The sequence below is a fragment of the Coregonus lavaretus genome (genome assembly GCF_964263955.1).
Source record: "Coregonus lavaretus genome assembly, chromosome: 3".
Lineage (NCBI taxonomy): Eukaryota > Metazoa > Chordata > Actinopteri > Salmoniformes > Salmonidae > Coregonus > Coregonus lavaretus.
In genome coordinates, this window is record NC_139990.1 from 23,995,517 (window position 1) to 24,009,393 (window position 13,877).

Below are 13,877 nucleotides of genomic sequence, written 5' to 3' on the forward strand. Positions count from 1 at the left end.
ACTGCACGCTCCCTCAAAACATAGTGACAAAACTGCACATTTTAGAGTGACCTTTTATTGTCCCCAGCACAAGGTGCACCTGTGTAATGATCATGCCGTTTAATCAGTTGCTTTATATGCCATACCTGTCAGGTGGATAGATTATCTTGGCAAAAGAGAAACGCTCACTAACAGGGATGTAAACAAATTTGTGCGAAATAAGCTTTTTGTGTGTATGGAAAATGTCTGGGATCTTTTATTTCAGCTCATGAAACCAACACTTTATTATTTTATTTATTATTTTTGTCATTTAGCAGACGCTCTTATCCAGAGCGACTTACAGGAGCAATTAGGGTTAAGTGCCTTGCTCAAGGGCACATCGACAGATTTTTCACCTAGTCGGCTCGGGGATTAGAACCAGCGACCTTTCGGTTACTGGCACAACGCTCTTACCCACTAAGCTACCTGCCGCCCCTTTACATGTTGAGTTTATATTTTTGTACATTGTAAATTCAGTATCGCCTTTTTACCATAATGTGTTAAGGTGGGCATTGAAGGAGAAAAGGCTTATATTGGATCTGGGCTTGCTACTTTTTCATGCGTCCGCCCACAAGAGGGTTCAAAAGGCTCGGTTTCCACCTCCGGTGTCGAGTAGCCGCCATCTTTGTATTCGTTTAAATACAAAAATATTATTTATTTTCATTAACTAAGGTAAGGAGAATAGAAAAACAATTGGGTATAGTCAATGTACTTATGTCTGCAGCCTAAGAGCATTTATTTGAAGCCTTATCGAGGTAAGAACTACACAACGTTAGCATGCGTCCATTCGGGATTCCGCCTCCAGCTAACGTTAGCTCTTATTAAAGTTAGTCAGGCATTAGCTAGCTAACTATGTGGAGCCTTAGCTCTGGCTAGTTACGAGACCGAGTAACACAGCAACGTGGTAGTTTCGAAGCTGGCACATTGTGCGAAAATCCACATTAATCACACGCACCAAACAGTTTGTAGAACTTTCACATTTCTTAGAAGTGCGTGTTCTTAACGTAGCTAGCTAGCTAATGTAGATTTAGTTATTGCTTGCGAACGTTAGCTAACTAGCTACATGGTTGGTTAGATAACAAACCTGGCCCCATCAGGCTAATATGAGATGGTATAAATACTCGCACGGTAAAGGTGATGGCGTCTCACGTCTTTGATAAACAAGCAATTATAAATTAATCGAACGTTAAAATCTGAAAAATTGCGCGAAACCATTTGATGAGGCGTGCGAGAAAGAATGCTGTTAACCGGATGTGGAAGTAGTTTTTTCTCTTCGTGTAAAATAGGAATTTCTGACTTCCCCCGGAAAACCAACAACTTAATATCAAAGAGTTTCCTGTCATGTATTTAAATGTCGTGGTTGTTAAATAATGTGGGTGAATGATTTAACGGATAATGTAACACATGGCCGCCTCTTGTTCGTTTTCACCACCGAGGCGCATAAGATGGCTACTCATCGTCTCCATCATCATCACGCTTTTGCAATGAGAGCCTCATGTTATAGTGGGCTTTCATGATGTAGCAATAATAAACCAACTAGCTAGCTACAATGTAACAAACAAAAACAAAGTGCACATCAAGCTGTTCACATTTTACTAACATGTTACTTTGTGTCAAACAAAACACTGCATGATTGTTTACCGATGCATGATTCCGATCAACACGATTTTCAACAGTATACCAAGCCTATTATTCCCTGTTGGACCTTATGGAAAACTACCATCACTTATTATATCAACATTGAGTGATAGCAAAAGGTGTCGAGTGATGTACGTTATATCTGTAAGATAACCACTAACTTCATTACTTTATAACATTAATTGTGTTGTGCTCAAATAGGACGTCTGATAAGCATGTATCCGGATTGGATCGACTCATTCGCCTATATTGCGCGAGTCTATGCAGCAACAATATAAACCAGTGTCGTTTACAGAGTCCTGTCGCCCAGACACTCCACAGAACGAAAGCGTGCCCCTTTGTTGCCGTGTGTTTTTTGGTCTATTTCACGATTGATTTCTCACATTACTAACTCCAAGTTATAAATCAAACCACATTTTATTTGTCACATGCTTCGTAAACAACAGTGCAGAGAGAAAAATACTAACACGAGGAATAAATACACAATGAGTTACCAGATAACTCGGCTATATACAGGGGGTACCACTACCGAGTCCATGTGCAGTGGTACGAGGTAATTGAGTTAGATATGTACATATAGGTAGGGGGAAAGTGACTAGGAAACAGGATCGATGATAAACAGTAAGAGCAGCAGCGTATGTCATGAGCCAAAGTTGTAAATTCCATTACTACTAGAATACTTCCATGATTGCTGTTGTTAAACAAAATTAATCTAGCATAGCTAATAACGTAACTTTATGTATGTAAAATCTGAAATGGGATTAAAACACATCTAGCTATGTTCATTTGTAAAAATATGTACAGGGCAGTGTCCTCTCATTTGATTAAGCTAGACAAAAATGCATGAGAACCCTAACCCATTATTGAGTTTCCAAAGCTGGCATAAAAGTACATACTTTATCAAGTAGGGCCCTGTGTTTTGGTTAATCATGTCATATGACCTGGATTTTAACCTATATTTTAAGCCTTTTTCAGAAATGAGAATTGGACCAAGAATGAAAGCAATTGTCTGAGGATGATGCTGGACCATCTGACATAAAAAGAAAAGGGGACAATTTGATGAAAATGCTTTAAATAAAGGTTAAAATCCAGGTCATGTGACACAATTAACCAAAACACAGGGCCCTATTTATGTGTACACTATATGAGCTGTAACAGGTAGGAAGGCCTACATTGTGTGAACTGTTAACTTCACAACCACCTAATATTGTGTATGTAACAGCACTGCAACAGTTGCATACGTGTACAATCACATAGGGCCAAATGCTGCAAGCTTTGTAATTGTGTTGTCTCAGATGTCGCTGGTGGATTTGGGGAAGCGACTACTTGAGGCTGCACGGAAAGGCCAGGACGATGAAGTCAGGACACTCATGGCCAACGGGGCTCCCTTCACCACAGACTGGGTAATGATTCCTCTCTTAACTTCTCTATCTGGGAAATGTTCATTATCTGCTTCAGTTTAACTAGTTTTACCCAACCCAGGGTTTTGGCTGGTTTGTGTTATGCAAAAAAATATATGGAAGATCATAAGTAAAAAGTTGTCTGAAGTGCCAGTCCAGTTCAACTGTATGGTGTTTTGACTCTTTGTCCCTTTTTCTCTTTGGCACTCTGAGCAGCTGGGCACATCCCCATTGCATCTGGCCGCCCAACACGGACACTATTCCACCGCCGAGGTGCTGCTCAGGGCAGGGGTCAGCAGGGACGCCCGAACCAAAGTGGACAGGACTCCCCTGCACATGGCTGCTTCAGAGGGCCACATTGTCATCGTGGATCTATTAGTCAGGGTACACACGTCTCTTATCTAAGGTTTTAGCTGTTCATTGTGTGTTTAGGCCTGAAACCTAGGTTGGGTCTGACCTGGCACCCTATTCCTAATATAGTGAACTACTTTTGACCAGAGGCCATTTTCAGATGCGGAGTCCTAGTCTTTCTCTGACCAACATTTATTAAATCTAAGTACACTAGAAAACATGGATACATGTGCGAAGAAAGCAGAAAAACTGCCAGATCTGCCAAGTGTCTTACCCTGTCCCCCTCATTTCTCCTGGGTCACTCTCTACAGAGTGGAGCAGACATTAATGCCAAAGACATGCTGAAGATGACTGCTCTCCACTGGGCCGCCCAGAACGGCCACCAAAGGGTAGCAGAGACGCTCGTCAAACATGGTGCCGATGTTCACGCTCTCAGTAAATTCGATAAGACGCCATTTGACATCGCAGGAGACATCCAGAATGCAGACCTAATGCTCCTACTACAGGTGAGACCTTAAGTTGTATGTGGAATCTTATTGAAAGAAGGTTTCCATGTACTATTATAGACTCCAAAAAAGAAAAATGTACCTAAGGATTTGCTCCAAAAATGTGCATTTCTTATTTTGAACTTCTTTGACATTATGCTCCTTTAGGATTACAATGCATTTACATAATTATCCAGATACAGATGTTTTTGCATTGCTTCTTATTTCAATGCAGCACTTTACACAACTGTTCTCTCCTTTGTTTGTAGTAACTCTGATGATCTGTATCCTGGCAGTCTCCCCTGTCTGTGGTCTTGTGTGTATGCTCTGATAGTGTTGTTGACAATGTGTTTATCTATAGGAGGGAATGCAGAACCAGGTGAACATGAACGCAGAGGCTGGCATGACTGGGAGCTCGGCCCAGCCTCAGTTTATCATCCAGGGCATCCCAGGGCTCCAGGGGGGCGTGGTGAACCTAGCGGACCTCCTCAACAACGCTGCCAAGGCCAACTCTGGTAGGCTCCAGGGGGGCGTGGTCAACCTGGCCGACCTCCTCAACAACATCAACTCTGGTAGCTACTGTATATATATATATATATATAACACACACACACACCAAACCTCCTTCAGTTAGGCTAGGGAACATACTATTTAAAATGACTGGTCTTCTGACAAAGGCTTTGTGGCTGTTATAAACACAGGAGGTTGGTGGCACCTTTAATTGTGGAGGACGGGCTCGCGGTAATAACTGGAGCGGAATCAGTGGAATGGTATCAAATAAAGCCATGTGTTTGATACCATTTGCGCCGCTCCAGCCATTATTATGAGCCGTCCTCCCCTCAGCAGCCTCCACTGGTTATGGAAAGAAAAGGCCACCCAGTTTGGTGGGGAAAAAACCCAGCTGGTCTCTCCAGTTAACAGCTGCATCTGAGTTCAAGGATCCCCCTGCCTCAGAGCAATATGCTCCACGCTTCTTTGTTTCCTCTAGTCTAGTGCCTAGTCCCTGGCCTTTATCACTCTGATCTCATAAGATGGTAAGGTCTTCTGATGCTGTGTGGTCCCACACAACGGGGTAGTGACCACCACAATGTGAGAGATGTGGGAATCAAAGGTCATGCAGAAAAGAAACATTGATTCTCACCGATCAGATGTAAATACTTTCTCAAAGCTTGAAATCCTTTGCACTTTAACATGTTACTACTGTATGTAATGCTTATTTAAATGAGAAGATTGAGCCAACACTTTGACTGCCACAAAGTACAGTCCAAAATATGTATACAGTTGAATTCGGAAGTTTACATACCGGTACTTAGGTTGGAGTCATTAAAACTCGTTTTTCAACCACTCCACAAATTTCTTGTTAACAAACGATAGTTTTGGCAAGTCGGTTAGGACATCTACTTTGTGCATGACACAAGTAATTTTTCCAACAAATGTTTACAGACAGATTATTTCACTTATAATTCCCTGTATCACATTTCCAGTGAGTCAGAAGTTTACATACACTAAGTTGACTGTGCCTTTAAACAGCTTGGAAAATTCCAGAAAATGATGTCATGGCTTTAGAAGCTTCTGATAGGCTAATTGACATCATTTGAGTCAATTGGAGGTGTACCTGTGGATGTATTTCAAGGCCTACCTTCAAACGCAGTGCCTCTTTGCTTGACATCATGGGAAAATCAAAATAAATCAGCCAAGACCTCAGAAAAACAATTGTAGACCTCCACAAGTCTGGTTCATCCTTGGGAGCAATTTTCAAACGCCTGAAGGTACCACGTTAATTTGCACAAACAATAGTACACAAGTATAAACACCATGGGACCACGCAGCCGTCATACAAAGATCTTACTTTTTGGAGAAATGTCCTCTGGTCTGATAAAACAAAAATAGAACTGTTTGGCCATAATGACCATCGTTATGTTTGGAGGAAAAAGGGGGTCTCTTACAAGCCGAAGAACACCATCCCAACCGTGAAGCACGAGGGTGGAAGCGTCATGCTGTGGGGGTGCTTTGCTGCAGGAGGGACTGGTGCACTTCACAAAATAGATGGCATCATGAGGAAGGAAAATTATGTGGATATATTGAAGCAACATCTCAAGACATCAGTCAGGAAGTTAAAGCTTGGTCGCAAATGGGTCTTCCAAATGGACAATGACCCCAAGCATATTTATTTATTTTTTTTAGTCATTTAGCAGACACTCTTATCCAGAGCAACTTACAGTTAGTGAGTGCATACATTATTATTATATATATTTTTTCATACTGGACCCCCGTGGGAATCGAACCCACAACCCTGGCGTTGCAAACGCCATGCTCTACCAACTGAGCTACATCCCTGCCGGCCATTCCCTCCCCTACCCTGGACGACGCTGGGCCAATTGTGCGCCGCCCCATGGGTCTCCCGGTCGCGGCCGGCTACGACGGAGCCTGGATTCGAACCAGGATCTCTAGTGGCACAGCTAGCACTGCGATGCAGTGCCTTAGACCACTGCGCCACTCGCCAAAGTTGTGGCAAAATGGCTTAAGGACAACAGTCAAGGTATTGGAGTGGCCATAACAAAGCCCTGACCTCAATCCTATAGAACATTTTTGGGCAGAACTGAAAAAGCGTGTGCGAGCAAGGAGGCCTACAAACCTGACTAAGTTTACACCAGCTCTGTCAAAATTCACCCAACTTGTTGTGGAAGGCTACCCGAAACGTTTGACCCAAGTTTAACAATTTAAAGGCAATGCTACCAAATACTAATTGAGTGTATGTGAACTTCTGACCCACTGGGAATGTGATGAAAGAAATAAAAGCTGAAATAAATCATTCTCTCTACTATTATTCTGACATTTCACATTCTTAAAATAAAGTGGTGATCCTAACTGACCTAAAACAGGGAATTTTTACTAGGATTAAATGTCAGGAATTGTGAAAAACAGAGTTTTTAAATGTATTTGGCTAAGGTGTATGTAAACTTCCAACTTCAACTGTATAGGCTTAAACATGAACTATTTCCTAATATAAGAATGACGGTCGACACTAAAAGTTAACCTTTTCTCCCTCTCTTTGACCCTTTGTCTGACAGCAGGTGACTCAGAGGAAGCCATAGCAGCCAATTCTTTGGACCCCGGCAGCATCCAGCACATGGTGAACGAGCAAGGTCAAAGGGTTATCACCATAGTCACCGACCAACACGGCAACCTGCAGACTGGAGGGCTTGGTCAGCCGTTCTTTGTCACCATGCAGCACGGACAACCGAGTAAGAGAACTTCTCACTTTTAGTCACTTAACGGTGCTCTATTTCAGCCTGTAGCCACTTCCTATAGCCCCTATCCATTTGCGAACAGTTTCCTGGACCCTACTCGTGGACTGAAAAAGCATGCTCAGTGGAGAATCTCAATTGAAAGCTCTTTTGAGTCTAGGAGTAGGCTTTCTCTGGGGCTGGGAAACCAGCACTTGGTTTTCTAATGCTGCATTCATAACCAAGTGGGAAGGTGGTATTTACCACATACGACTGGGAAAATCCACTATCGCCCCCTCCAACTGGTAATTTCTAGTGGGAAACTCGTCTATCATCCCTGAGCTCTGACTTCTCGTACATGCTGAACTCTGACGTCACCTACTAAGGAAATTACTTTGATAAAAGCATTTTCAGAAGTTAAATGCAACAACAAAACATTATTTATAAAAAACAATCTATTAATATGGTTGATGTAGCTTGTTGGCCATTAGCCAATCTGCGTTTCTTAACGAGTTCAAATAATGTAAATGCATCTAACTGGTATTTGTGACTTCACAACTGGTAATTACCACCTTCCCACTTTGTTATGAACACAGCATTAAAGTAGTAGAGACGTTTAGCCATATGGTGGAATGTCCACTTACCCTACAATAGGGTTTCCCAAACTCGGTCTTGGGCACCTCCCTGGGTGCACGTTTTGGTTTTTGCCCTAGCACTACACAGCTGATTCAAATCATCAAAGCTTGACGATGAGTTGGTTATTTGAATTAGCTGTGTAGTGCTAGTGCAAAAAAACTAAATGTGCACCTAGGGGTGGCTCCAGGACCAAGTTTGGGAAACCCTGTCCTACAAGAAACCTTATTGTTGTGACAGTGTGAACCTTGTGTTTGTAGACAACAGTTTTTAGCTTTCTGGCAGATTTGTTTTGTGCTAGTTGCTTTGTAGAACAATATGTGTACTACTTCATAATTTATGTAGTTTAATAAGTAACCTATAGTCACTTTCGATACTGTATGTTTCTCCAGGCTCTGAGCTGTTGTTGTCTGTTGATTTGCAGTGTTGGCGATGCCAGCCAATCAGGTGACAGAGGTGGTTGAGGAGGAACCCCAGCCCCCGCCTTCCCGCAAGAGGAAGCTGGAGGCCTTGGCCAACCACATGGAGTCTGGAGACACGGTCGGGGGGGCACATTTTAGATCACTTTTCTCTTGTGCAACACATTGAACTGATATGCTTCTGCCATTTAACTGGTTTCTGACTCAAGCAAAATGTTATGTTCATATATTTTGTATTGAATATTGCTCTAGAGATTCTAGAAGCTGCTGTGACATTTTTGGGGGGCTTAAATTAGAAAACAAACCCTTTAGATTATTTGGTACTTTGATACTGTGCAGTTGGCACAAGTGGGGTGCAAGTGTGTGACCTGCAGTCTAACCTTTCTGTCCTTCCTCCTCTCCATCCATTTCTCATCCATCTGTCTAGGAGCAGTTACAGAGGCAGCTGCAGGAGGCCAACCGGAAAGCCCAGGAGTACCGGCAGCAGCTGATGTGCAAAGAGCAGGAAGCAGAGCAGTACCGTATGAAGCTGGAGGCCATGTCGTACAGCCATACCAACGGCACCTCCGAGCAGGAGGAAGTGGTTGGGGGCGAGGAGGAGGAGGAGGTGCAGGAGGAGGGGGTGCAGGTGGAGACGTCGGGCGGCGAGGAGGTGGTGCTCCAGGAGGGAGCCATCATCATCAAGACGGAAGAGCTGGTGACGCTGGTGGAGTCGGCGCCCTCCCACACCGAGGTCATCTTATAACATCAGACAGACTGATGTCACTGATGGAAGGAGAAATGGACACACGAACTCAGGCGACGGGTCAGCCTGTCAGCGTTTTCATAGGTCTTTAAGTTTTTCCCCTTCTAATTTTCCTGTTTTGTTTTTGTACAATATTTACTTACTCTTTCTGCCGTTTCAGTAGTTTTTTTCCCTCAATCATGTTTTTTTAAAACAAGTAGCGAAGCGAGGAGCTGAATATAAGGAGGTGCGTCACAGGAGGTTGGTTGAGGAGCGGCAATGGGACCTGCTCAGCCTGTGACTCTAAGGTTGCCTGCCTGAAGAATGTAAATGCTACCTGGGAGAAACGGGGCACTCAGTCTCTGATATCTATGGCGTCTGAGACACGTCAATGGTGTGGGAAATACATTATCATGTTGCCAACAGCATATCATAAGATGCCCAAGACTCAAATCCAAGGTTTATAAGACATGTCCATCCATGGTGCCAGAGGACAGGTCTGTGGAGAGAACGCTGTTTGTTTTGTTCAACTCCTTCAGGTCTCAAAAGTCACCCTCTGTCTCACTCTTCCATCCTACCACCCACCACCATGGGCTCCACTGCAATGGGAATGGTATTTAAGAATGCCTATTTGAAAATAATCATCTTACAGGACAAATGACAGGGCATGTAGTTGGCAACAGTCATTCCCAGCATGTATTGGGCTCATCATTCACAATGTAATAATGAATTGTTTCAAAGTTGTGAATTGCAGTGTTTTGACTTTCATGGCACCACGTTAGCTTTGTCCTCTGTGGTTGGTGGTTGTTGTGGTCGGTGCCACGTCCATAGTGCAGCGGTGATTTATAGGTTTACTGTTGCAAAAGTCACAACTCTCCCCCCGCTGATGTCGATACAAAGAATAACCTCCTACCATTTCAAGGCCCCTTTGGCTTTAATCACTAGTAGCCCCACTCCCCAAAGCCGGAGACAGACAGGAATAAGGGTGTCAAATTAGCTTGCTGTGGCCTTCTGACAATGACTATTTCTCATGTCCCGACACTTGTTTCTACTACAGTTACTGTGCCGTGATACCTTTAAGTTTGTGTTCTCCCAAACTGAATGAAAATGTGATGGACAACTCCTGGGTTAACAGTCATCTCTCAGGGTTGAAGAGTGTTATAGGAAAGTCCTCTCTGCCTGCTATTCAGTAAGGGCCCAAACTAAACTTGAGATGCCAAAGCTGACTTTTAAATTGTGCCTACATTTTGCATTGATGTCAATGGGGGATTTCCACTGAAATTAGAGTTAAGGTTGTGGATCTCAAGTTCTGATATGTCCCGAATGTATCGGATGCGCTTGCCCAGGTTTTAAATTACTTTAGTGGGTCTAACAACAATTTGATGAGTTTAACCATGTTGAGCGACATAGATAGATGGATATATATATATCACACACACTCCAATTTTAGCATTAAAATAATGTTTATGTACACTGATCCATGGTCAGTTTTTGAGAGGAGAGTACATCTTGTACAATGAATTTTCCAGCATGGCTAATTGGGTGGACAAAATACACCACACAGTTTTGAGTTTCAGAATTGAAACCCCCTCAGACAACCTCTTTACTTACCAGCCCCAATACCTCTACAACACCTTAAGTTATTGTAGGAAGAGGCCTGCTGTTTTAAGTGTATCTGAATGCTTTGGGATGTAGACTGCCTATATATAAACTATAAACACATCGTCCCTTTTAGCTTAGCATCTCTTTGCAAGATTGTATAGGTGAACATGTATGCACCAAATGATGAAATAATCCCATTTACCATGATTTGACAGGTTTATAGATCTATCTACCCGTTGTTTCGCTACTGCTCTCACAGTTAAGGGCACTTGACCGAGCCATGAATGACTTTGTGTGGACTTTGCTTGCTTTGATTAAAAAACTATGAAAACTGTCTTTTAAAATGTTACAACCGGTATCTGGAACATGCTTCGAAGTGTTTGTTGGATAACTTCAGTCTTCTCAGAGATGGATAACTGGTGGCTCTGTACCATTTCCTCTGTTTTGTTTTATGCATTGTTCCATATTGACCAGCAGGTGGCACTACAGTTTAACAGACTGGTCTGTGAAATGAAATTGAACAGTGATCATATCTAAACTCAGCAAAAAAAAGAAACGTCCTGTCACTGTCAACAATTTTCAGCAAACTTAACATGTGTAAATATTTGTATGAACATAACAAGATTCAACAACTGAGACATAAACTGAACAAGTTCCACAAACATGTGACTAACAGAAATTGAATAATGTGTCCCTGAAAAAAGGGGACCGTCAGTATGCTGTGAGATGTTACCCCACTCTTCCACCAAGGCACCTGTAAGTTCCCAGACATTTCTGGGGGGAATGGCCCTAGCCCTCAACCTCCGATCCAACAGGTCCCAGACGTGCTCAATGGGATTGAGATCCGGGCTCTTCGCTGGCCATGGCAGAACACTGACATTCCTGTCTTGCAGGAAATCACGCACAGAACAAGCAGTATGGCTGGTGGCATTGTCATGCTGGAGGGTCATGTCAGGATGAGCCTGCAGGAAGGGTACAACATGAGGGAGGAGGATGTCTTCCCTGTAACGCACAGCGTTGAGATTGCCTGCAATGACAACAAGCTCAGTCCGATGATGCTGTGACACCGCCCCAGACCATGACGGACCCTCCCCCGCCAAATCGATCCCACTCCAGAGTACAGGCCTCGGTGTAACGCTCATTCCTTTGACGATATACGCGAATCCGACCATCACCCCTGGTGAGACAAAACCACGACTCATCAGTGAAGAGCACTTTTTGCCAGTCCTGTCTGGTCCAGCGAAGGTGGGTTTGTGCCCATAGGCGACGTTGTTGCCAGTGATGTCTGGTGAGGACCTGCCTTACAACAGGCCTACAAGCCCTCAGTCCAGCCTCTCTCAGCCTATTGCGGACAGTCTGAGCACTGATGGAGGGATTGTGCGTTCCTGGTGTAACTCGGGCAGTTGTTGCCATCCTGTACCTGTCCCGCAGGTGTGATGGTCAGATGTACCAAACCTGTGCAGGTGTTGTTACACGTGGTCTGCCACTGCAAGGATGATCAGCTGTCTGTCCTGTCTCCCTGTAGCGCTGTCTTAGGCGTCTCACAATATGGACATTGCAATTTATTGGCCTGGCCACATCTGCAGTCCTTATGCCTCCTTGCAGCATGCCTAAGGCACGTTCACGCAGATGAGCAGGGACCCTGGGCATCTTTATTTTGGTGTTTTTCAGAGTCAGTAGAAAGGCCTCTTTAGTGTCCTAAGTTTTCATAACTGTGACCTTAATTGCCTACCGTCTGTAAGCTGTTAGTGTCTTAACGACCGTTCCACAGGTGCATATTCATTAATTGTTTATGGTTCATTGAACAAGCATGGAAAACAGTGTTTAAACCCTTTACAATGAAGATATGTGAAGTTATTTGGATTTTTACGAATTATCTTTGAAAGACAGGGTCCTGCTGAGTTTCCATTTCTTACCCTCAATTGAGTCGTTTTGCTACTAATACAGAAAGTGAAACAACTGTAGAGTATCACACAGTGACATTGAAGCTTTATTAAATGCATTTCTTTTTCTAACTCATCACTATGACCTATAATTTATGTAAAGTGATATTTCACTTGTACTTTCTACCCGGATAACATAATTGAAAATGAAATACAGGCTCAAACCTGCAAATTATGTGGATCTTTGGGTCAAAGGCCCTGTAACTCTATATCTTCACTGTAGTCAAGATCCTTCACTCACTAAGATGGCACATCCCAAGTTTTCCAACTGTTTGGGATGTGCCATCTTACGCAGCTACTCCTGGCACTGCAGTGAAGTTAACTGTATTGTGAAGCTTTGAATTGATCTGACTTTTACCATAAAGCATCTCACCAAAGCATCTGAAAGCATTTTCATTTATGATATAAATGATATAATAGAATATACCAGATCAATAATTCTAATTCTATCTCTATTGGGATACAGTAGACTACTATTTTTATGATAAGGGACATTAAAACAGACCCCATTTTGAAATCAGAACACTATCAGGGACTTTCCTCTTGACAATTTTGAGAAGATAAGGAACGATGATCTTGCCACAAGAATGGAGTTGTGTAAAGAATAATGTAGGATAGTTTTGTATAAATGTGTTTTTTATTCCTAGAGAAGTTTATGGACTATTTTTAAGAATCAAATAAATGCAAAGTCTTATAAAAGAGAGAGAACAGCTTTTTTTTTGTAGCAACATGCGGGTTACCCTGCAATAACCTGTGTAATAGATGCTTCTAGTAGGTCATTTCTGCCTGCTGCTGTAACCCCTGTTTGCATCTATGTGTTAAAGGAAAATTCCACCTAAAAATGATATTTTGGTATTTATTTCATTAGTCCATTGTTGATATAGTCCCAAAATGTTTTGCATATCAGAAATCAAGGTTTTCAAGATCTATAACTTTCCAAATACAGAAATACAGCTTTATTTCTGCATTTTGAAAGTTATACAGTGCCTTTGGAAAGTATTCAGACCCCTTGACTTTTTTCACATTTTTTAGGTTACAGCCTTATTCTAAAATTGATTGAATTGTTTTTTTCCCTCATCAATCTACACACAATACCCCATAATGACAAAGCAAAAAAGGGCTTTTAGAAATGTTTGCTAATTTATAAAAAATTAAAATGTATTTATAGTTGAAGTCGGAAGTTTACATACACTTATATATGAACTGACTCAATCAATGTGCAAATATATCAATAAGTCACAAGATCAGAAACCCGGTCATCTGAAGGCGCTTGATGTCTGTATCATACAGTTTTTATAAGACTAAAGGACATTAGGTAACACTACTTATCACAAGGCATGAAAGCTACAGTTGAAGTCGGAAGTTTACATACACTTACGTTGGAGTCATTAAAACTCGTTTTTCAACCACTCCACAAATTTCTTGTTAACAAACTAT

General features: G+C 42.4%; 1 protein-coding gene across 5 annotated transcripts; it reads left to right on the forward strand.

Annotated features, from left to right (window-relative positions):
• The first annotated feature begins 606 nt into the window (after positions 1-606).
• Positions 607-10,831, forward strand: LOC311123150 (GA-binding protein subunit beta-1-like). 5 transcript variants are annotated; one of them, XM_084158145.1, is made up of 8 exons: positions 607-690; positions 2,952-3,059; positions 3,273-3,440; positions 3,719-3,913; positions 4,254-4,464; positions 6,964-7,137; positions 8,177-8,292; positions 8,599-10,831. In XM_084158145.1, exons 2-8 carry the CDS (start codon positions 2,952-2,954, stop codon positions 8,914-8,916), a joined length of 1,290 nt encoding a protein of 429 aa, XP_084014271.1. In that variant the 5' UTR covers positions 607-690; the 3' UTR covers positions 8,917-10,831. The 5 variants fall into 5 exon arrangements, with proteins under 5 accessions (XP_084014271.1, XP_084014273.1, XP_084014275.1 ...); XM_084158147.1 differs by having other exon boundaries at positions 4,254-4,407; XM_084158149.1 differs by having other exon boundaries at positions 4,254-4,407; positions 6,967-7,137.
• The last annotated feature ends 3,046 nt before the right edge of the window (positions 10,832-13,877 follow it).